Source organism: Ochlerotatus camptorhynchus, unplaced genomic scaffold (genome assembly GCF_037179485.1).
Source record: "Ochlerotatus camptorhynchus isolate MF236.1 unplaced genomic scaffold, CSIRO-AGI_Acam_v1.1 ptg000435l, whole genome shotgun sequence".
NCBI classification, from domain to species: Eukaryota; Metazoa; Arthropoda; class Insecta; order Diptera; family Culicidae; genus Ochlerotatus; species Ochlerotatus camptorhynchus.
Window position 1 is genome coordinate 492120 of NW_027040921.1, and position 26194 is coordinate 518313.

The window sequence follows — 26194 nt, forward strand, 5'->3', positions numbered from 1 at the left end:
ATGGATCCCTTGATGCCCTTTGACACCACTAGCGATGGCGATGATCCAATTATACCTCGCTAATTACTCCGCGAAATGATGGCGACACTCTTTTCTTCCGCGGAACACAATGAAACGATTGTTGGATGGTATGCGGCTGTTTCCAAAGTCCTGTGGCGCCGATCGAGCTTTGAGTCCTTGTCTGGCACGGTCCTTAGGCATCCGGTTCGAAGGACCAATTATGTAGGATACCTGGACCGGTTGATAGCTCGGTGGATGGGTTGGGATGTTCGATGAGGTGATGGTTATTCTTCCGTAATGGTCACAGCACAGAAAACTACCTTTTTATTTAACACAACTCTTTACTAACAGGACTTTACCAATTTACATTTATTACATTTAACATTTAACATTTAACACTAAATTGGTCACGCAGGACCGTCTTCGACCTTGTATTACTTAACACTAATTTTGACCTGCCACTACTCCTAAAACAAAACCTGAACCAAACAATCTGTGGTGAATTTACACATATACAAAATACATCTTCACCGAAATTCTCTCGCGCTCACCAGCTATCGGCTACCGATCCATCGGTTGCATCGATGACGTCAATGTAAGTGCCATCGAAAGGGAAAGTGATCTCCCTTGTTCATCTGGCTGACCGTCGACCGATTGGCGAAACAAAGGACATCCAAAACAACAGTCTGCCGTACTGCTGGTCGGTTGAGATGGTGTGTTTTAGGGTGGTCCTCGCAGACAGAAAGGTATAAGACAGTGTTTCAATTTATTCTATAACCGGAAGCCACTATCTTGGATTTTAAGATGGCGTTGGTCAACGAATTCCGGTCTCCACGTCACCCCGATTCTGGAAATACACACATTGCGTTATGCATCATTTGAATTCACAGTTTTTCTGTATTCAAAACCCGCTATTTCGAGTTTACACTGCATAATTTTATTCATCAAATACAAATTCTGTTTAGTAATCTGCCATCACTGGCAATACTGAATAATGCGCACCACGCACATAAACGTACAACAGTACCGGATCGGTTCTTGAATTCAAAACATCATCCTTGTGAACACGAACACCGGTACTGGAAAATCAGAACCGCACCGTGTGCAGCGAACTGGTGAACACGGTGCGGTGTTGCTTGCACCTACCAAACCGAAGCGACAGCAGCCTTCCGTACCGGTGCTGTACCGGTGTTTTCCCCATCACTGGGTGTGACCCCCGTTGGCGATACTGCCATACAATGAAACCACTGGACGTGGCTCCAGTTCTGATGGTGGAGGCTTTTTGGATAGCGGAAGATAAAGTGTTTATTGTGTTGAACCTTTTCACTATAGTTTTAAAATGTTTTGTATAGTGACCAAGAATCCTCGACTCTGTAAAGTTAATTCGATTGAGCCCTATCAAATAAATTAATAAACAATATTTCCAATGAAAGGGGTTCAGATTTCAGTCACAGCCGAATTAATTCTGATAAGATGTCTATGAGCGGTTTCGAAAAAAAAGACGGAGCTGTAGGATTACTTTTACCATTGTACCGGATATTCCGGTGAACCAACCTGTGGTTCCCAGTGTCTGTATTCCGATCACAACTCTGAATTCATTTTGACAAGGCGTTTATGAGTGGTTTCGAAAAAACCACAGAGCTCTAGGATTTCATAAATTGACCACTTTTACGGATGTTCCGGATCTTCCGGTGGACCATTACATGATACCCTGTGTCCATATTCTGGTCACAACTCCAAATTCATTCCGATAAGACGTCTATGAGTGGTTTCGAAAAAAACAAGGGAGCACAAGGATCAGTTTTGTGAATTGACCACTTTTCCGGATGTGTCTGATCTTCCAGTGGACCATTACGTAGTCCCCTGGGTCCAAATCCCGGTCAGAACTCCGAGTTAATTCTGGAAAGTCGTTTATGAGTGGTTTCGAAAAATCCACGTAGCTCTAGGATCAGTTTCATGAATTGACCACCGAGTTAATTCTGATAAGACGTCTATGACCGCAGAGGTCTAGGATCTGTTTCATGAATTTAGCACTTTTACTGATGTTCTGGGTCTTCCGGTGTACCATCCCATGGTCCCCAGGATGCAAATGTCGGTCACAACTCCAAATTCATTCTGATAAGACGTTTATGAGTGGTTTCGTAAAATCCACGTAGCTCTAGGATCAGTTTTATGAATTGACCACTTTTACGGATGTTTCGAATCTTCCGGAGGACCATTACGTGGTACCTAGGGTCATATTCCGGTCACAAGTCCGAATTAATTCTAAGGAGACGTCTATGAGTGGTTTCGAAAAAAACCGCAGAGCACTAGGATCAGTTTCATTAATTGACCACTTTTACGGATGTTCCGGATCTTCCGGAGGACCAGACTTGTTACTTTCCGAATGCAAAGGTGGTTAATAACTTTTCAAAAGACACCAGAATGTTATCTCTTCAAATTACCATACAATAAGAGTTTGTCCCCAAATTGCTCTAATCCCATATGGTACGCGTATTCGATAATGCCGGTTCCAATTGTGCGGTCCCTATTAACCGTACTATACGAATCTTGACTGTATTCAGTATTATTTCGATTTCTTTCATTATTTTGTTTGACAATTGCTGTTTTCCTTACTTTATTCACTTCCCTTGCACCCTTTTTTAAAGGCTAACTTCTATCCTTGATCTGTTTTTCCGTCGATCTTGTTTTCCGTGCTGAGTACCAATGCTACCGACGCCAGGGAGGCAGCTCCCACACCTGGACCCATCAACTCATGAACCGGTGACCAACGGCTTTACTTCCCTTCGTGATCAGAGATGTTATGCCTCAGAACATCCCGGCGGCGCCGACTGGGATTGAACCCAGGCCTGCTGGAGTGAGAGGTACTCATGCTTACCACTACAACACCGGCGCCGCTGGCTTATTTCTATCATTCTGATTGCTCTTATCGATAACTTCTGTATCACTGACCTGAGTGGGGGTTATAGTTGGTTCATTTTCAATTGTTTTACCAATTATACTGTCATAGTGATTTTGAACTTCTTCTTCTTATTCGCATTTCAAGCTTATTGTAATATTGTGCCTTTACTGACTAGGCTATGGGGTTGTGAACTCCTCCTCCTGTATAAAATATTCAAATTCCTTCCAATCTGTCCTTCTCCGAACTTATACAGATATCCATTCTGATTTGTCACTTTAATTTCAACCTAAAACATTTCTACTAGCACCACTAATGCTCCTAATGTCCTAACTAATAACCATTCTGATTCAACTTCTCCAACGCCGCTTGAAAACTTCCTCTAGATTATACTTATGTAGATTATACTTATGCGCTAGCTATTTGGCAATTCACAGGTAACCATGACAAAGTGCCACCACCAAACTAAAGTCTGCAAGTCCGAGTTGTGACTTCCGGATACAGAATTCCCACTGCCGTTTCAATTGCTGCCAACAAAAATGTCCCAGCAGCTTTTAGTCGCATGTACAATAATGACTGACAACATGTGACGTATGCAGCCATCTCCAGGCATCCACAAACTACATCGCTCTAAGCAATCAATATAATGGAATCCATCCAAAGTTCTCCTTCCAACCTTAACATTTCACTCCTAACCTAACTAAACCATACATTCCTCTCAACTTCCACCATGTGCTTCACAGATAGTTTCACAAAATACCCTCGAGTACGACCCACTGGCACACTAGTTGCATTCGATCAAATAGTTTCGAAACTGCCCTCATTTGCGTATGAGCACAACTTTTCGGGAGCTGCTGCAGTTCGAAGCGAGCGAAGATGAGTGTTCTGTATAAATTATATTATTCGCACACACTCACACACACACAAAATTCGATAGGTCACAACCCACCCACGGTTCCCAAAGGATATATTTGCGCTCCCCTTATATGCTTCTATATTTAATGCTAGAGCAGAAATGAGTCAAACTCTGGTATTTTAGCAACCTGTAGACGTTGAAATTCAGGGCAAATTCGCTGCTGGCTATCTGAAATCGATATTTTAATGATGGGAAACTTCAATCAACTGCCATCATGGACCGGTGTATTAATCATCTGAAAATATCATGCCCGAAAATGTGATCGGTGCACCGGTGAATCGGTCGGTGTCTTTCGCTGTGAGCTGAATGAATCACATTGCACCCAACTGTTGACCACTGTCAATGAATGGGCAAGACAAGGATGATGGTGAATTTAAAAAAAATATTCAACGAGCTTCGACGAAATGCAGCCCAGTGGCAGGCGCGTAGGCAACATGTTATACCGTGACAGCGGGCCCAGCACAGCAAAATAAACGATTTGAGCCCGGGACATGCTGCCTACTGTCAAACGTTGCTGTTGGTATAGGCCTTATCACTGGCCTGACGAAATGTCTTCACCGCTACTTTTAAAATTAATGGGCAATTTATTTTCAGATTTATAAAACTAATTCTTTACCGAATTTCAGAGAACTTCTATAAAAGTAACGGGAAATTCTTAGAGTACATCATATGATTTCAGAGGATTTCGTAGAAGTTCAGGAAACGTTTTAGATCTTCAAGAAACCTTATAGATCTTCAGGAAACTTCATAGAACTTAAAATAAAAGGAACTGCGGAGACGTTCAGGAAACTGTCTATAAGTGCAGCAAATATGAGGTCAAATAGCTTTGTAAAAGCTTAGCGAAGTTTTTAGAAGCTTTGTACGCTTAATTTTGTAGAACTTCTGCAAATTTCCTAGAGCTCTGAAAACTTTGTAGAAAATCATTCAACTTTGTAAAAATTAAGAAAATTTAGTAGAAAATCCGAAAACTTCGTTGAAGTTCAAGGATATTTCAAAACAATTGTGTGACGAAATAGTGTCAGGTTTTGAACGTTTCTAACATAGTCATTAATGAATAAATTTCAATTTTAATTACACCATTTGATTCAGATTAGATGTAAGATTTGTTTAGTATAAAGATAATAGTTTATTGAAAATTGATCAAGCCGTAATCAACCAATCACGTGATCGCTCGCTATGACTATCGAAAGAGCAGAGAGACGAGCCGACTGTGCGAGTTTATAAAAGAGCGTACCAATAAGTTTTGTGGCACTTCGACGCTATTGAACGTCGACTTGAATGGCTCATTCCAAGATCGAAATTCCCATCAAATGGAAGGATACCAGCAAAGATGTTCAAATTGACAAAGCCTAAAACCGTATGCATGATAATGCTTGCACAATTGAGCAATATCAAAATTAAAAAAATGTCAAAAATTTCGTTTACGAGTTTTTTTTTATTTATTCAAAGGGGGATATTTCTCAGAGTCCTAAACTATGTTAATCATCGATCGAGTTTCCACTTGCTGCAATAACGGCCTCCACACGCTTCCGGAATGCACGGCAGGTTCTAATAATGTAGTCTGGATCCATTTCTCTCCAGATACGGTTCAATGTTTGTCTGAGGTTTGCTGTACTCGGGTGGCGTTTATAACAGGCCTTGGCTTTCATGACGCGCCATATTGAGTAATCCAGCGGATTAAGATCAGGGCTGGATGGCGGCCACATATCCTTCGCCCAGAACGGAAGATGTTCCTGCAATCACTTCTGAGTGCGGTTCGAGGTGTGGCACGGAGCCCCATCTTATTGAAATACAACATTTCGCTTCGGAGCGCACTGTTCTTTAATCCACGGAAGAACATACTTACTTTAAATCCCGATGTAGACCTCCGTGTTGACCTTGCCGCCTTCTGGAATGAACACCGGGTCCATTTTTTGCTATCGGGGGCCACCAATCGAAACACCATATATAAATTACGAAAACTTCACACTTGAGTGTACTTTGAAAATTCCGTGAAACCCTAACGCTTAGGTTGCTTCCGACACTACAATCTGCTGAGAAAGGACGGAGGATTGCCCTATGCTCCAACCACCACCGCTCCGGGGTATATCCGTTTTAAAATGAGCCAATTTAGCGTGTTTATTGTTTTGATAGGAAATGGTTTGTTGTTCGTTCCTATCTGTGCGATATCATCATCAACATCACCGTCATCGTGCTCGTGACCTCGTCAGTGGCAGCCAAAGTACGAGAATGTCAACATAGTTGTAATTCCTGTGGAGCAAATCGAGTAAATTCGGCGCCATCAACATCGTCTTCATCGTCCTTTGTAGCCTGCCTTCAACAACGATGGGGAAATTTAATCAGTTTCGCTGAAATGCTTCATATCAAGCACGTGTCACGCTACGTTGGCTCTTTTTCCATGAGACGCTCAGCTGCGCAAACAATCCTGAAGGAAGCCCGAGTATTGTGTTATGTCTACAGAAAGGGCAAACTTGAGTTGACACGGTTTTTGTCTATTAGGTCTTTCATTTCGTGCTGCTTGCCGAGGTAGAACCCGGATAGTAATATTTCAGCTCTCCTCGGCGGTTCAGTTTGGGCGAGAAATTTCTAACAGTTATGCTAACGTTGAACCGCGATTTATGAATGGTAAACTCCAACTTAGATTGACTTTTATTACCGAACCTGAATGGAGGATCTGCCGAATGTTGGTTAAGGGTCGTATTGATTAACATCGACGGCGATAACAAAGCAGCCCAAAATTTGCGATCGGGATTTAACCCGAGGATAATACCAACAATCAATACGAAACTAACGATTTTAAATTGGCTCACCACTTTAGTAGCCTATTGGTCCCAAGCAAACGATTAACGTACCCTATGCTAGTTGAAATTCTATTACTACACTATGTTTGTTTTGATTCGCTATGAAAGTTTGACAGATAACATCAGGGGTATGTGGATTCATGCAGAACATGCAGGGGTGAGTGAAATAGCTTGGGACTGCTTGGGACCGTTGTTCTGGTACTGAGTGAGCCAAAAATAATAATGATTTTCTTCGGGACCTAGTGGTCTTAGAGTTACCTCTATGATAATACCAACCGCCGAAAACTAACGATTTAAAATTGACTCACTACTTGACTAACCTATTGGTCCCAAGTAAATCGATTAACGTACCCCATTTTAGTCGAAATTCTAGTACTACACTATGTTTGTTTTGATGCGCTAGGAAAGATTGACAGATAAAATAAGGGGTTCTTGGATTTTCCTATGTTTCGAGGGGTGCATCGATTAGCTTGGGACTGAAAATAGCACCAGAGCTGAGCCAAAAAGTTGAGCACGTTTCTTCAGGACCTACTAGTCTTAGAGTTACCTCTATGATAATACCGATTGGAACTTCAACCATACAAGAAGGTCTGGAAGGGGCTGTTTATAAACTACGTAGAAACTATGTACTGTGAAATTTTCAAGTTGGTTCATTTAAGTGTCCAGCTTGAAAATTTCACAAAAGTTGGAATTTTCCATAAGCTTTATATTAAAAAATATTCCAAAACTATTGAATAGGGTAATTTCATGTGAATTATGTTTTTCACCAAAAATAACTTAAATTTTTTTACCGCGCATATTTTTCCAACATCTTTGTCTCATACGTCATTTCGATAGGAAATGAAGTTTTCGATTTATGTTTTTTATGCCCAAAATGGGGTTTTTTTTTTGCAAGACTCAAAATGGCCGAATTTTAGCTCAAATGATAATGATTGACCATTACAAACAATAATTATTATGCAAATCAGAGAAGGTCTAGTCTGAAATCCAATATTTTTCACTATTTGGTCTGTAAATGCTCATATTTTTTTCCAGAAGTAAATCTATTGTGATTCCATGTAGAAATTTTCTTCTCAATATGGGGAAGCAGTTTTGTTATTGTATGTTTTCTGGTAACTGATATTTAAAGGTACTCCAGAAGTGGCATTAAAGCAAAGGCTTCCATACCTTATCACCTTAAAAGCTGATACGTGACGACTCGAAAATAATAAAATAATAATCAGAAAATGATTGTAGTGCGAGTAATAGATTATTCCGTCCAAGTAATTCCATTAACGAAACTGCTTGTCGATTCGTCTCGAGGTCAAGTGATATAATAGTATGACGATTATCGTTGCGAGAAGAACGACTATCATACCTACTACATGGCGGGACGGTTGCTGAGAACCATTATCGTAAAAGCAAATCTGTTCATGTAGAAGAAGATGGTCGATTGGAAAGATCTGCCACGAGGTATACTTCAATCCAGATAAGTATGAGCTAACTTTGCTCTGTAATGCGTTGTAGCTACACCACCGACGTGTCGGTGTCTACATGGCCAATGAGAATAACTCAGAGAGAGAGAGAGAGAGAGATAGTTACTTCTACTCAGTTGTATGAGACATTTATAAAAAACTACAGGTACTCAGCACTGAGGCTTTTTACGTTGCTGACTTTAATTTATCGAGATTGTACTTGCGATCACATGTACTTGCTTGGCGCATCATTTTTTTGCAAGAAATCTTCAGAAACGTCATAAATCTTCTTTCTATCTACTCGGCGTGCGCAAAGCTAACCACACCAAAACAAAATCTTTCCTGCATCGTAGATAGAGTCGTCCCCCTCGTTCAGAACTGCGGGCGAACGAAAGAGATGACTAATTCGCATTCCCAGACCAGTTTTTCAAGACATTGAATATGTGCTATAACTGTCAACCAAGGGAAGAAGGTGGCTGTCAAATACGAACAATCGTCGCCTACCTCGCATAACTGGTTCCAAACGTAAACAAGCCATAAGAAACCTACAGCGTTTGTTTACGTTTGGAACCAGTTTCATACAAGAATGATCAGTAGGCTGATTTGACAGCACGTCCCCCCCCCCCCCAGTATTAATCAGGCCAGTGACAAGGCCTATGCCAACAGCAGCGTTTGACAGTAGGCAGCATGTCCCGGGCTCAAATCGTTTATTTTGCTGTGCTGGGCCCGCTGTCACGGTATAACATGTTGCCTACGCGCCTGCTACTGGGCTGGTGTATTAATGGTTTTTAAAAAAGTCGGTATTTATCGGTATTTACAATTTTAATTAATTTGAGGTTGTTGATGTTTTCGAGAGGATGAAGTTTGTAGAAAGTTCTACCGTTCTACTGTGTAACCTGACTTATAACAAATATACGTTGTATACAAGTACCCCGAATACAAAGAATAGTTCGTCTTATTTTACATTGCAAATGCTATGCAAAATTAGACGAGTCATAGTTAATACCGATAAGCCCGAACACAATCTGGCACCGCTGATCAGTCGGCTGTTCTGACTAGAAATACTGAGAGGGAGAGATGGGCGAAGAGAATGTTTTGAGGCAAATGAACTGCCAACATCTGAGCCAATCGAGCATTCCCATTAGAATTTGTCCGAGGATTTCTTATTCTTACTAGATTATTTTTGAGAGTACTGCAATCGAACAGAAATTCAATCATCTTTATGATTCGTGTGCTTCTCAAATTCAGCTAGTTTTTGGAATCAAAAACAATATTCTAAATCTATTGATTAATTGATCTTAGTTGATTAATTAATGGCACCAAGAAAAATGTGCAAAATATTGCGATGCAAAGTCATGTTAATGCTGGCTTCTAGCAAGGGTTGCAAGATAATTTAGGAACAAATTCCTGCTGCCGAATTGTATTTTGTTTTCTCCACCTACACTGTAACTGGCGAGTACCCATTAATGGGTGAAAAATTACCCATTTTGTGGTAGTGTATGGACCTGTCAAAAAATGCGTAAATGAAAATTTCAAATAGTGGGTACTTTTTCACCCATTTCCGAAACCTGTTCAGGGATCAAAAATGGGTACATATTTACCCATTATTGGGTGAAAAATATCTTTGTTGCACCATAACGTTGCTGACATACTTGGTTTACATTTTCGAGTGCATTTGTTCCGAAAACTACAAAAAGTGATAGGGTTACGGTATGTAATGTGGGTCTAGTCCTTTCATTCGGCCTATCACGCAAATAAATAATTAATTAAGGAATATTACACAAAAAATAAGGAAAATATTGATCACTGATGATTGATAAATGTGTACCACACACAAATCAATTTATATCACAACATTTCAATACATTTTCAGCTCTCGTAAGTAATAAAACTGGTTGAGAATATCACTCTGTTCGGAGTTTTTAGCCGCCATGACTTCTAAGGTTAAGATGGGAAGGTTGCACTGACGATCATCAAATGGCCTGATTATGGCATTTATTGAATGGAATTACCTGATAATACACACTAGACGTAAAACTCACAGTTACTGTTTGAATATTTTATGTTTATTTTAATTGTTTAACAACGTTTTCACAAGTAAATCATGGACCCAACTTTAGGGACACATTTCTTTTCTATGTTCCTAACTTTGGCCCATGAAATTCATTTGACAGCATATAGCAATAAGAATAACGTCAACAATGTGGTTTGCATTTGGATGATAAGGAACGAACAGGAAGGGAGATTTTTTCTGCCAAATCTGTATAATGAACATCACAATGTTTTGATTTAGATATTCTGCGGTCGAAAGACGATAAGCGAAATTTTTAATTTTTAATTTTTAACTTGAGTGATTTAATGTAGTTTTCGTAAAATTTTCTCTAAGAAATGTTTTGAGGAATGAAGAGTATTAAGTTAACAGTGATAGTGATAAAAAAAAATACATAAGAAAACGTTACCAAGAGCGTTTTTTTTGAGAATCAAACAGGATAGGACGAAGTTGCATCCATAAATAGACCCAATTTGGGGACAATAGACCGATATTACATACATTTCCCTGGTGAGTTTTTGTCTTAAAAAAAGTAAGTTTTTCAACTTTTTGCGGTTCCTGATAGCAAACGACATGATAAGCATATCTAAGCATACCATTTAGCAGTAGAATATCGTTTGCAGGTAAATTAATTGATGAGTTATGATTAAAAACGTAATCTATGGCTGCATATTAGACCGAGGTTAGGGACGTATACCCTATATATGAATAGTTTAAAGAATGGTGATAGCTTCAAAAAGCTTCAAGGTAAGAAATGCTATATGATTTGAATGATTTCTTAGCTTATAACGTTGTTAAAAGCATATTTGTTTCATGCCACAAATTTGAGCCCCATAAATACATTTTAAAAAATGGGTACTTTTTTACCCAGTTACGGAAAACAATGCGTTCTGGAAATGGGTAAAAAGTACCCCATGATTTGACGTATAAGCTCTTTACCCATTAGTGGGTAAAGACGTTTTACCCATTTTATGAGTTTACCTACTTTACCGCGAAATGGGCACTTTTTCACCCATTAATGGGTACTTTCCAGTTACAGTGTATCTCTCGCTCTGAGAATTTCTAGTTCTGACATGATAATTATAGAGATGTGACCCGATATAAGAGATGTGATCAATAAAAAAAGACGATATTAGTGATTTAAGCTTGATTATATCGGATAAAATCGATCAAATGGATTTGTTCGAATATAAATCAATTCATCGAACTTCAATGTATTTTTGGCAAAAACTTTAATAAATCTGAGACTTTCGTTCCCCTCGGTTTCTTGGGTTTCAACATTCTAAATCTATGATTCTACTCCGTCCCTCTGCTCGTTCTTCTGGCTACGTACACCGAAAATAGTTTTCATGTAGCTTCCATTGGAAACGCACATGATTTTCATCCATCATCAAAATTAATGGAATTCATCTGAATTTCACATAACATTTATGCGATCACATTAATTTTATATGATTTTTCATATGAATTTCATGGACTTCATAATATTCATATGATTTTGTGGTGGGATTTGCTGCTATGTGATCATAGCCCGAAAAAAAAATTATAATATAACAATGAAATTACAATGATTTTTACTGTTGAATTTTGAGTACATTAAAGTTTATTGTTAAATTATTGTATGGGAGAAAAAATAGATTTCGATTTTGAACAATAAAATGCTCTAACAACGAAAATTAGTGTGATGAGATCAAATTTGTTCACTTTTTTATGTTGTTAAGATCCCCCTTTTTACTATAAATTTCTCAAATACCATGATTTTCATTGTTGTGAACCATGAATTTCGTTGTGATTTTATGGTAATGGACAAAAATGTCCAATGTTTTGACAGTAAATATCATGGTTACAATGACAATGAAAATCATTGTATTTTTATTGGATTTTTTTACGGGAGGAAAGCTATGTGAAAATCACATGGATTTCATCCATTAGATATATGATAAATTTTTTGAGTGTAGTGATTGCAGCACCGAGTAGTCCTAGAGGATCGAATAAACTGGCGATCACTGACAGAACTTCCCTTTTGGTTGGTTGGTGTGATGCATTCCAACCCGGAATGGTAAATTGAAACTTCAGTTGATCGGAAGTAGGCATCCAAGTCAACCCTAGAGTTTTTACAGTCGGGTCAGGGTCCAGATTAATCCCTTCCGAAATTCGAATAGCCAGATTGTCCTCGGAAATGCTTTCCAATGCTGCTTGATGGTTTGATGCCCATTTCCGAAGCTTGAAACCTCCTTTGGAAGTCATCTCGTTGAGTTGCTTGCATAGCTCCCTTGCGTTTTCGACCGTATCCGCTCCTGTGATAATGTCATCCATATACGTATCCTTCGTGGCTGCCCTTGCAGCCATTGGGTACTGTTCTTCTTCATCCATTGCAAGCTGGTTTAATGTACGCGTTGCCAGAAAGGGCGCAGGTTTCGTTCCATACGTGACAGTGTTGAGTTTGTACACGCCTACCGGTTCCAACGGATCGAAGCGCCATAGAATGCATTGGAGTGGCCTATCCACCTGTAGAACAAAGATTTGCCGGAAAATCTTCTCTACATCGGCTACCAGCATGATTATCTTGACGCGGCTCCGGAGCATGATAGATCGTAAGTCCTCCTGTACAATCGGTCCTACCAGCAGAGCGTCATTGAGCGAAACGCCGGACGACGTCTTGCATGACGCGTCGAATACCACACGGACCTTAGTTGTGATGCTGGCCTCCTTAATTACCGGATGATGTGGCAGATAGCATCGTTTTTCGAGATCAGCCGTGTCCTCTATCTTCGTCATATGCCCTAATCGGATGTATTCCTCCATGAACTGATGGTACTGTTCTCGCAGACCAACATCCCTCGCTAATCTATGTTCTGTGCCTTGAAGCCGCTGGAATGCGATGTCCCGTGACTCGCCCAACCTGGAAATTGCGTCTTCGTCTTTCGGCAACGAAACGGAGTATCGACCGTCGGATTCCCTACGAACTGACTTCCGGAAAATGTCCTCACATTTACTTTCCTCCAACGAAAGAACCTTGGAACTGCCAATCTCTTCACTAGCCCAAAACCGTGCGACTAGCTCCTGCTTAAGCCTTGACTTGGATTTGTCAGGCCTCCGCAGACCACCCAACCGAACACTGATTCGTTGAGTGTTGGCAATTGATCTCCGAGGGGAATTCTTCGACCAGTTTCGAAGACATCGAAAAAGAATTCGATGCCCAACACCATGTCCACTGAGCTTGGATTGAAAAAGGTGGGATCCGCCAGGATGATCCCGTTAGGCACCGTCCAGCCTTGTGTATTCACCTTCGCCGTAGGTATATTTACCGTAACCTTTGAGAGCACGAGGAAATTCATGTTCTGCGAGAAAGCCGTAGTTCGCGAACGAACCATCGTGGTAATCTGGTACTTAACCTTTGTAGCCGCGTGACCAATACCGTGCACAGAAATATCTACTTTCTCTCGATGTGTCCTGAGCCGTTGACTCAACCGTTCAGCGATGAAATTACTCTCGGAGCCGGAATCCAACAGAGCACGAACCGGGAACTGACTACCCTCATCATCTTCCACGATAACGACCGCAGTAGCCAGCAAAACCTTGGAGGAGAACTGTTGAGTGGACCCAGAGACTGTTATTTCGGTGGCTGCCATGTTGACCACCTGGGAGACCCATTGGGGTGTTAGAAAGCAGTCACGCTTACCACTACACCACCGGCGCTGGCTCGACTATAGTTCGTCGGATCGTCGGTGGTACTACACTATGTTTGCTTTGATTCGCTATGAAAGTTTGACAGATAAAATGAGGGGTTCGTGGATTTTCCTATGTTTCGAGGGGTGCATCGATTAGCTTGGGACCGAAGATAGTACCAGAGCTGAGCCAAAAAGGTGAGCACGTTTCTTCGGGACCTTCTAGTCTTAAAGTTACCTCTATGCGAGCCTCTGGAAGCAACGCATAGAAAAATTAGCAAATACACAAATCTTTCTTCTGAGGATGTAATCTTTGCTATCCAATTCGTTCAAAGCAATTACCTTTGAGCGGCAGATGACGCGATTGTACCTGTCTCATGGCGGTCGTACGAGGAAATGGAAGAGTTGCCAGTCTTCTTGATATGTTGTCTTCGATTTATCTCAATATCCCCAAAGAACATAATTATTTCTGTATTTTTTACTTTAGGGATCGTCCATTAATTATGTCACTCTTTTAGAAGGGATGGATTTTATTGGAAACTGTGACGAGCCATACAAAAAAAAAGGTCCATACAAATGTGACGAAGGGGGGGGGGGGGTTGTAAATGAGCCCAATTTGCGTAACATAATTGATGAACCTTGCCTTACTGCAAAAATTAAGTTTTACAGATCAAAACCGTAAAAATATTTACCGAACACCAAATCAGTGCCAACATTTCAAAGGGGCGTAATTGCTTTTATAAACAATGGCTTTTGCCGTCGATTTCTCGCAAATAAAAGCCCACCCCTCCAAATTACCAATGCTAGCTGGGACAGGAAACATTCTTCTACCTGCTGATGTCATTCATTTTCATGAGTGAGCTTTCATTCGCAAGAAATCGAAGACGAAAGTCATTGTTTACAAATGCAATTACGCCCCTTTGAAATGTTGGCACTGAAATCAAGAATTTGGTGTTTACGATTCTGAACGCTATAAACATTTTGTATTTCATTGTAATGTTATGGAAAACAAATTGGGTTCCTCGGACGCCAATTTCTTCGCGGGGGGCTTTCAACATTGTATTCCGTCCCTCTGCTCGTTCTTCTGGCTACGTACCTGCGTTAGCTTGAGACCCATTCTATAGTGTCCATTGGTGCGCCCCTTGGAACCCGAACTGTCAAAAACAGCTGTACATGATAAACAAAGCGAAGCCAGCGAAGCAGAACGAACGGAACCAGTAAAACGCCTTTGTTATCGCGGTAGCGGATCATTGACCCCTTTGTGTTTTGTTATCAGATATCAGTCTGTAACGGTGTCGAACGTAATCGAATTCTGTGGTTGGAAGATTATCGTCATCAGTTTGCTCACAGTTTCGGTTTCACTTTATCAACTGAATGTTCCAATCCTAATTTACTAGACCAACACCAAGCAGTGTATCACTTTTCGAAACCGGAAATCGGCCTATCATCTAAATTTGTTTACCTTTCTTCTCTCTCTCCTTCCAGACCGCCCGTTCCGAATGCAATCAACGAACGACGACACTTGAAGCAGCGATAACAGCATCCACAGGCCGGTCGAGATAATCCGCTCTATGCAGAAGAACCGTGGCAAAAGCTAACATTTATCAAGAAAACGACCCTCGCACCGAGATTCATCCTGGAGCTACGGCGACGGCAGCACTATTTTCTTCTATCGGAACAGGACAACGTGCATCAACGACGACGACGACGGCGACGATGGACCACCAGGAGCGCCCTTGTAGGAGACGAGGGCGGCCGGCCGATGCAACGGTAGTGCTACGTCCCCTGTGGACGGTCATAATTGCGGTGCTGTTCCTTGCCGGATCGATACACGGGAACACCGAAAAAGATTTCACACAACAGTGCAACAAATGTCGCTGCAGTTGGAAAAGTGGCAAGCGGAATGCGGACTGCACCAATCAGGGACTGGGACTGATTCCGGGAGATTTGAGCTCCGAGCTGCAGGTGGGTGGCGTTCTCTAATCTAACTAAACTTCATTACCAACCGTGTTATAGAAACAAAAATTATCATTTTGATTTCCTTTTCCCATTCCAGGTACTGGACCTGTCCCAAAATCGAATAGGGGAGATTCGGGCCCACGAGCTGATGGAAGCCCATCAGCAAAACTTGCACAAACTGTACATCAAGAATAGCACCATCGAAAGTGTGCATCGGGACTCGTTCCGAAATCTAACGATCCTGATTGAGTTGGATCTGTCCAACAACAGACTGAAACGACTGGACCCGGGCCTGTTCGACGATCTGAAAAAGCTACGAGTCATCATGTTGAACCACAACCAAATCGAACGGCTGGAGAATAACCTGTTTCAGAATTTGAAATTCCTGACCAAGATCGAGCTGAACCACAATCTGATCTTTCGGATAGCGCTGCACAGTTTCACGAACGTTCCGGCGCTGTCACAGATCGAGCTGGACTTCAATCGGCTGCAGATCCTGCGCAAGGAAACGTTCATCAATTTGGAAAAACTGACCAGTTTGTCACTGACAAACAATCCGTGGAATTGCAGCTGTGCCCTGCGGAATTTTAGTGAATTCGTCATGACCCACAGTCTGTACCGATCGCCCACCACCTGTGCACAGCCACCGCTGCTACAAGGAAAGGAGTGGAACGATATCCACCTGGATGAATTCGCCTGTCGTCCACAAATTATCGAAAATCGACTAATCTACCCTAGCGATGGGGAAAATGCTACCTTTACGTGTAAGGTAACGGGACTGCCCCTGCCGAAGGTGGATTGGTTGTTCCACAAACGACCCATCCCGAAAGTAGACAAACGCTGGAGCGTAACGTACGCCGTTCGGACGAATGGCAAAGATACGAACGAGATTCTGGTCTCCGAGCTGACAATCGTGGGGGTCAAGTCTTCGGACAGGGGGTCCTTCGTTTGCAAGGCGACCAACCCGGGTGGGACGGATGAGAGTGAGCAATTTTTCGATCTGAAGAAAGAACCGCCCAAAGTGGCACCGAACCGAACGAACGACATACTGTGGATTGTACTATTTGTGGTGCTAGCGATACTGATTGTGTTGATTCTGGTGATATTGGTACTGTGCTGTGTTTGCCGCAAGACGAGAAGATTCAAGAAGAATTCCTCAATCAGCGAGAACGGACTGATGAATTCCAAGATGGACAAGTCGGCGGACGGGTCGGTCCTGGACGGCGGTTCGGTGATAATGGAGATGCAGAAGAGCTTGCTAACGGAGGTGAATCCGGTGGAGAAACCGCCGAGGAGGGCCGACATCGAAGCGAACGACAAGACCGACTACGACGAAGGGCACGAGGTCAAGAAGACGCTACTGGAGGAGACGGGATTTGGTGAGTAACGTTTTGGATGTTATTTTGATGACATTTACCGGACATTGCGCGATTTGTTTGGAATATCTGGATATGGGAGTTTTACCGATACCACCCGAGAAAATAGCCCAACAATTTCAGTTGGTTGATGGGTTGGACCAATGTTCTGTAAATGGTTCTCTCAAAACTAATCATTCTGAGGGACAGCTGATTAAAAAAAAAAAGATGCGACTTTGATGTTGACCTGTGGACTTATCGATAAATCAGTGGCGTCCCGTAAGCTCTTTTTTTACCTTTGTACAAAATTTTCAAAACCAGCTTTAATGGGAAGCTTACCGCCCGCAGCAGAAAATACGTTTTGAATTTTTGATTTGCATTAAACTTTGAAAAATTGTTTGTTATGATTTTCATTTTTGCTAAAATTTGGCCAAGTTGGAAATTGTAAATTTTTTTAAATGGCGTCCTGAGATTTTTATCAAAAAATTGTAGAACCGAAACGACACTTCCGATCAAAATGACGTGTAATAGCGAATTTGTTTATTATTCAGTTCCAACCTGGATCGGGTATCAAGATCGGCTCTGCTTGTTTTCTAACAAACGTCAGTTTGATCGTTTGTTTTTCAAACCTACCTCAGGTTCAGGTTCTCACTGACAAAAAGTTCGGTTCCACACGGTTTCACCAATAATAAACAAATTCGCAATAAGACAGAGTTGTTGAGAAAAATAATGTTTTTTTTTTTCTGGGAAAAACTACAAGGAACAGCCCTATAGAGATCTCCAAGCACAATCTCACGAACACTAAAATCCCACATCCATATATAAAAATTAAGAAGAAGAAAAACCAAAAAGGTATCGCGATATCACAATTACTTAAAAAGGTAGCGCGCGGTCTCACGCACACTTTTGTGTATTTGGAAAACTCTATAGGGTTGTACGCAATGGTGACGTAGAACTACGTGGTCTTATATAATAAACACAGACAAACAGACATAACACTCGCAAGTTGTTCATCGAACAAGCATTTAACGGTCAATTTAAAAGTATCGTAGTTGGTAGTACCGCCACCTGTGGCGCGCATATTCATTTCCCTTGAGTTTGACGTTTACACACTACCACCATCTGTTCAGCGTAGTGCCCACCACAGTGTACTCAACAGATGGCGGTAATGTTTTAGCGACGATGCTTTGCAGTGAGAAATATTCAATGTGTTATGTCTGTTTGTCTGTGTAATAAATGTCAACTGCAGTAGGAGCTTGTGTTTTGTGTAGGAATATGAATTTGAGCGGGGTTATCTCTGTTTATACTCTTTAGTATGACTATGATTGCTCTGAAAAGAACCTTTTCGTATGAATTTTAGTTGGGACATGTTCAGAAATTTATCTCGAAGTCGAAGTTACTACAGGCTTATAGCACAAACGAAGTGTGCCTCTAGCTTTTAAGAGATGATGATGACGTGTAGGCAGCTAGATCAGCAAATCGGACCGGAAAATCCCATATTCTTCGGTTCAATGATTGGGTACTCGCAAGAGTCTCGGCCCGTCTGATTTCGGACAGGGGTTGAACTTATGTCTGCGACAGGTTGGAACGCCGCAGAATATCAGTGTCCATCCAGCTAAAGCTTCTCCCCTTTTTAGTTTTTCTCGTTAAACTCCTTCTCTCAACAATTTGGTAAATCTTAGCCTTTAGCAGAAAGACGCTTAACACTTTTTTCGGCAAATTTATGATCTTGTTTCATGGTTCTTCTCTATGCCTGTTCAGATAAATTAGTACTTTTAATAATTTTCTCTACTGCGTTGAACATTCGATAAATATTTAGGCTTGATAAATTGAACCATTGGCGATTTTTTTTTAACTTTTGGTTAAAATTTGACAGATTGAAAGTTATCGATGAATCCTGCTAACCGAGCATGGTTATTTCTGACAGACAAGAAGTTAAATTTTGACAACCGTGAGTCGAAAACCGGTCGATCAACAGCCAGTGATGCCACATATACAGATTTATCTGTAATCATACAGATTTTTTTTTCAATATTTTGATACAGATATCTGTATATACAGATCACCGATTTTTGAAAAATATACAGATTTTTCAGATTTTTTCAAATAAAGGGAATATGTTTTGCATTATTTATTTTTTATATATATTAATTCCGATATATAATCGTTTCTTCCTTTTGAGCAGCTTGAATTCAATCTGAGCATCAAACTCAAATTGTATTTTTCACTAAGTAAATTATTATTGTTTTAGCTTCAGATGGACTTGGAATCTTTCGAATGGACTTCTGCTGTTCAGATGTTCTGATTTCTCGTTGGAAGGAATATTAGTTTCCCTTTCTATTCCCCCTTCAGATACGAAGTTAATTAAATATATTTTGTCCACTCGGTAAACAAGTCATTTTAGAAAACCCCCAAAGTGGTTGATTACACCTTGTGAGTCGAAGAAGTTACTGGATATTTGTATATTTAAAAACGTAATTATAGAAATAAAGAATATTGCATACAATTCGACTAAACTTCCTGTAAAAGTTCTGTGTTATGTCCAATGTCCAGATAAAGGTTTGCGTAATCAGAGACATAAATAAAACAAATTCTAGGGAATTGTGATAGTTACTTCATTAAGGAAATCTTCAGTCGGAAAAAGATTTGTCTCTTACAACTGGTACTTAATGTTTTGTATATTCAGACAGTAGAAGAGATACAAAACACTACAAAAAATCAAGATTATAGGATTTCAAGATTTTTGCAGCAAACTTTAGTAAGTTTTCATGATTCTAAACATTGAGCAAACTCCTTCTGAACTATGAATTTACTCAATGGAGATTTACGTAAATTCGCACTGAGACCATAATATAGAAATTCTACAGATTTTTTCACAGATTTTTGTCAGCCAGATGCAGATTAAGGCTGTGAACCATTTGCCGAGTTAAATTTAACTCGTGGTTAAAAGAGACATTTCGAAAGTTATTCTCTATGTTCGAAAATCCCTGTGCTGTCGATAGAACGGTTTTCGAGAAGAACTCAACCACGATTGTCAAAATTTAACTTCTTGTCTGTCAGAAATAACCACGCTCGGATAGCAGGGTTTTACAATAACTTTCCATCTGTCAACTTTTAACCAAAAGTTAAAAAAATCCACCAAATGGTTCAGAGCCTAAAAAGATTTTTGCGATGAAAATACAGATTGTCCTTCGAAAAAATGTGGCATCACTGTCGACAGCACGGGGATTTTCGAACATAGAAAATAACTTTCGAAATGTCACTTTTAACCACGAGTTAAATTTAACTCGGCAAATGGTTCACAGCCTTAATCCAGAGTTCGAAATTTTCGCCTACTTGAGAAGAGAAACGTCATTTTTCACCTGCTAGGAGAAATAGATGAGAATGTGAGAAGCGAGAGAATATCATACGCTCACAGCAGTTTTCGCGAGAAAAGCAACAGCGATTTATTTTTTTCGGAGAGCACGAGCGGCAGATAAAACGTTTCTTTTTCAGTGAATTCTTGATACCGATAACGATTTTTCACTTCATTCATACCCCTGAAAATTCACTTTCCGCATGCGAACGATGATCTGAAATTAAGAACCAAAACAACAGTTAGGGTACATCCATAAATTACGTAGAATCTGAGGAGTGATGGAGAGGTGGTTTCAACATTTGTAACGGACCATGCATAAGGTATAAAAAAACGCCACGAAGGGGGAGGAGAAGGTCTAAAATTGGTAAGAAAATTGAATCGTCATTTATGGATGACCCTTATGATTTGACAGAAGGTATAAAAAGGAAATCATAAAAAAATCTGCCTGACTGTTTGAAACTATAGAGCCGATAGATAAACGGAGGAAAAGTATAATGTAGCCAAACGAACTGTCAGTTAGTGTAGCCAAACGAGCATAACGTCATCATGGTGTTGTTTGAGGGAGAAGTATTGTAATATTATGAACACAAAACGCTTTCCACACTCCACATTCCGATTTATTTCGTGGACAACGGAAGAAGAAACGATAAAGCAAACCATTCCTCGAGACATTGTTGCAAAGATTTGCTTTGCATTTCATTTTGAACTTTTACGCACGAAACAAAACAAAACTGCACAACGAAGAGCTCTATGATGGGATGAACTTTTTTCACGGATGCCAGTAAGATCATTTATTTTTCATGGTTGCCGAAACAACTTTTTGTGCCTCCGCTTATCTATGGAATCTATAGTATCTATAGTTGAAACCTATGAAATGCAAACAGGTGAGGCTATGTGAAATCGTTGTCCCTTTCGTTCTGCCGCTGTTTAAATGGATAACACAGTATGATGTCACGCTCCGTCAACCATTTAATAAGCGGAAGAACAAAAGAGACGGCGAGCCTCAACTGTTTACATCACATTGGGTTGGAGCCGAACAATTTAGGGTGGTGTTTTTTTCTCTCTTGGTAGTTTTCAGAGCTAAATGGGTGATGAAAAAGTATTTTCGTTGGGTTTGAAGAGAGATATTTTCGGATTATGTATGAGAGAGGATCATGAATTATCGGTAAAAAAGGAGAGATGAAAATTTGAACGGTTCACAACTCACCGAAAAGTAGCTTGAGTGAGGAAATGCTTATCGTGCAGCTAAGTGAGAATTTCTATCTCTGAATCGAATAGCAGGAAAAATCTTTACGATTAATCGTTAATCGAATAATTGAACTTTTAGGCATCTCTAGAGAATAATGTAATTTCATGTTTTTTGGTGGTCCTTCGAAATTGACCACCTTGTCAAGCAGTTTTGGCGTGACTTTCTACCAGCGATTTCACAAAACTGGACCAACTAATTTCTATTTTTTTTTATGAAACGCGCAAATGTTGGCAACTTTTCTCGTCGTTCTAGAAGAAAAAATCTTAAAATAACGTCATTTTAACTGCTCGACTGAAGTGGTTAATTGTCGAATAGCGTATCAACCAAAGTGGGAAATAGGGTTAACTACCCCATTTCCGGCCTATTAAGCACAACCCGCACTTAGTCTTTCTTAATCTAGCGCAGCTTAGCACCAAACGGAATGTTATTATTACTGATGGCCTCCAAATTTATTTACGTACGTACCGTAAGATTTGATAAAGAGAAACCAATCGTTGAGATATTGTCAAAAGTCTAACATTGCTTCTTGACGCCAAACTCAGCCTACGGATTCTAAACTCGGCCTAACGCATTGAAACGCCATTGAAACGCAAATGAATTCACTTCGGCCTATCGGATGAAGATAAAAATTGATTCGGTCGGAGCGCTTCTTTTGTTTTTGGGAATAATTGGTGCAAACCTTCATATCACGCGGTCTCATTGACTTCGTTCGGTAGCTTATTAACTAAAGTATCGTACCAAACGCATAATTGACAGAGTTAAGATATCGTGGATTTATTTGAAGTTTTCTGCTCGATAGGCCCAAAATGGGCGATTAGGCCGAAGTAGTTCTCTACTCTACTGTAAAAAAAAACCTATCAAAATTGATATTTTTGGTATCGGGGTGATGAGAGATTGGAAATAGATAAGCGACGCCATTTTGAAATCCAATATGGTGGCTTCAAGTTTAACAAAAAGTGTAAAATGCTGTCAATGGGTATTTTTGGAATCGGAATGACGTTAAGAGAATGAAAATCAATTTTCGGCGCCATTTTGAGCTCCATTTTGGCGGTTAAATTCCATCGAATACCCATACATACGGTTCTTTTTTAGAATCAGGGTAACTTATACAACTCGGAAATCGATATCCGACACCATTTTGAAATCTAAAACAATGGCTTCTGATTTGAGGAAAAGTGTCAAATGCCCTAAAATACAGGTATTTTCAGAACGGGGATGACACGTAGATGCCAAAAATCTACGTCAGACGCCATCTTGAAATACAAGATGGCAACTTCTGGTTTCAGAGTGGGAAAAACTGTCAAATACCGATCAATGTGGGTATTTTTGGAATCGAGGTGACATCTAGAGGCCGGAAATTGATGTCCGACGCCATCTTGTATTTCAAGAAGGTGGCTTCCGATTTCAGAAAAAAGTATCAAATACCGTACAAATTCCGTCGAATATCAATTTTCAGCATCTACGCGTCGTTTCCGTTCCGAAAATACCCACATTGTAGGGTATTTGACAGATTTTCTGAAACCCGATGGCCGAAATATTGGACATCGTTTTTCGTCCCCGTTCCAAAAGTACCCAAATTTTTGGGTGTTTGCGAGGAGGGAGGGGGGGGGGGGTGTGTGAAAAATTTAGAGAAATCTAGAGTTACTCTGAGAAATTCTCTTGCTCTCTGAGCGAATCTTTTTATCATTGCTAGTGGATTTTTGCAAAAGGTCTTATTTATTTCTTGACAACAATTCGAGTGTTAGGTTCGTTTAAGGCTTTTTTGTAATCTTCAGCTGGATATTTAAACTTGTTTGTTTTGAAAGTGATGAACAGCAGCAGAAGACTTGCAGCGAATTTGTTTATTATCGGGGTTGGAACCAGTGTGAAACCGAACTTTTTGTCAGTGCGAACCTAAACCTGATGTAGGTTTTAAAAACAAACGATCAAACTGTCGTTTTTCAGAAAACAAGCAAAGCCGATCTTGACACCAGATCCAGGTTGAAACTGAATAATTAACAAATTCGCTATTAGATTTCACCTTAGTTGATTTTAACTGTCTTGAATACAAAAATCCGAATCAAACATCGGGATACAGAATAATCTTTCGTCATCATCGGAGTCACTCTCATGTTGCAGCTCCAAGCAAGCCGGAAAGCGAACAGTAAATTTTTATTATAAAACATACCAGAAAATGGATTGTAAATAATCTCTGCCTTTCTCTCGGACTTTTTAATCTTTTTAATTCCTATCTCGCATAACATATTAAAAGAACCTACAATCAAAATACAAACAAACAATAAAATTGATTGTAAATGATCTGCCTAAAGACTGGAACGCGCAAAAATTGGTCGACAAAAAATCGTTTCTTTCAGTCAAAATTCATATCACAAAAATTAGAGATGAACTAGCCTAAGGCTAAAAATCTCTTTAATAAAGAATTAAATTTAAAAAAAAATATCACAAAAATCTTCTTATTTTTCTTTTGGAAGTTCAATTTATATATTTAAAGGAAAAAAATTTTTGTTTATTCTTTTTGCCAAATCCGAACTGCCGTGCCTTCCGCTTAACCCCTTCCATTAAATTTTGCACAGTGGTCTCATTGGCCTTATTCGCCACCGAACGCCAGTTAGATTTAAACTGCTGCTCGTTTGCCATGGATTTATTAGTTTTTTTGAGATTCCGTTTGACCAAGGCCCAACACCGTTCTATAGGGCGGAGTTCTGGGCTGTTGGGAGGGTTGTGGTCTTTAGGTACCACAACCACGTTGTTCGGATCGTACCACTCGATTGTCTTTTTCCCCTAGTGGCAGCTCGCCAAGTCCGGCCAGAACAGCACAGGTCTATTATGTTGCTTTAGGAATGGTAGCAGGCGCTTTTCCAGGCACTCCTGGACGTAGATCTCTTGATTGATGGTTCCCGTAGTAATGAAAATGCCGCTTTTTAGACCACACGTGCATATGGCCTGCCAGACGGGATATTTTTTCGAGAACTTCGATAGTTCGATGGTTTTGAAAATTTCAGTCACCTCCCCTTTTCCTGATGCTGTATAAAACTCCTGTCCCGGAAGCTGCTTGAAATCCGCCTTCAGTCGAACTTTGTGAGCAGATTCGTATACAGCTTTCGGGACCGCTGCTTTGCCGACGTGTTTTGTTTGTAATCTCGTTTCGCCCCCTTCACCTTCTTAAACGTCGACAACCCGGCTCGTTTCTTGGCCCACTGCACAATAGTATGGGAGACATTGACATTCTAGGCTTTCTGGCGGTCGAAAGACGCTCCCCGAACACTTTTAAAACGTTTGTCACGGTCTATTTGACAACATCCAGCAATTTTGCCAACTTGGCGTGTGAGAACGTCCGATTCTCTTGCTGCGCGAGCAAAATTTTGACACGCTGCTTCTCTTGCTTGGATGTCATTTTGAAAACTGGAGAGTAAACGGTGTAAATCTGCGTCGAATGATTTAGCTGTGCCAAAAGCTGTGCCTACGCTGTGTCGAATGAACCGAAATCTGTCAATCAAGGCGTCAATATCCCATGAGTTTGGCAACCCTGAATTTATAATGAATTTTGTGCCTGTTTATCTTCATAACAGTTTCTCGGTGAAAAATACTCAGACAAATTTGGCAACCTTCCTCAGGAGAAATTTAATTACGGTAGAATTAACGTCCTCCGAGGAAGACTACCGAAAACAGCTGAAACGTTAGGCAGTTAAAAAACTACGGTTTGAACTCGCCAGACTTTATAGTTGCATCTCCAATTATTTTATTTTATTTCATGCTGATGTAATTACTATTTTCCTTTATAACTACGAACTCAATTTTAACAATGTTTTTTGTCTCCGATTTTGCAAGATCTTCCAAATGACATGATAACATTCTCCCGATCGCGAAGACAATGCGTCTGTCTTGAAGCTAATGAACCGAAAAGCGTTGCACAGGAATTGTGAAGCAAAACGCGTAGAGGAAGTTCACAAAGCAGCTGAAAAGGGACTTAAGAAGGCCGTGACGACGTTTGTTCAACGGAAAATAAAACCGGTGGATATGTTCTACGCCAATACGGACAAGTGCCTACTAGCACCAGCATAAGATGCGCTATTAAAAGTATTTGGGATTGTCGATCGCTTGGATCTGATCTGGAGAAACTCCCACATATAAGCCTCCGATCCCCGATTATCTCGCGCAATATGAGAACAATTGTTCGCGAAGAAACAAAGGGAAACGTGACTTATTTAGCTATGTCTTGCTGCTTACTCTGATGTCCTACTTGGAAGCATTTGTGATGCTAGACGAGAAGAGCCGGCGGGGAAGAAGCGGGTGAATATTATTCGTGGCACAGTACACTCAAAAATGTTACAAAACCAGTATTGATTGAATTTTATGCATTTTATTATTAATCAAAATTTATACATTGGTTCGATTAATATTTTCTTCAAAACTATACTAAGTCCGATTATTGGAGTGGAATTCGATCAGAGTATACTAAAATGATCAAAAATGACAATGTCAAAC

At 40.3% G+C, this 26194-nt stretch overlaps 1 protein-coding gene across 2 annotated transcripts in view; it reads left to right on the forward strand.

Annotated features, from left to right (window-relative positions):
• The window catches only part of kek5 (kekkon 5), a 482945-nt gene that overhangs the window by 453898 nt on the left and 2853 nt on the right, over nt 1–26194 (forward strand). For both annotated transcript variants that reach the window (XM_065234711.1, XM_065234710.1), the window contains 2 exons: nt 15274–15753; nt 15845–17126. In XM_065234711.1, the coding sequence (XP_065090783.1) occupies nt 15505–15753; nt 15845–17126 (1531 nt within the window). In that variant the 5' untranslated portion in view covers nt 15274–15504. The remainder of the gene's footprint in view (nt 1–15273; nt 15754–15844; nt 17127–26194) is intronic.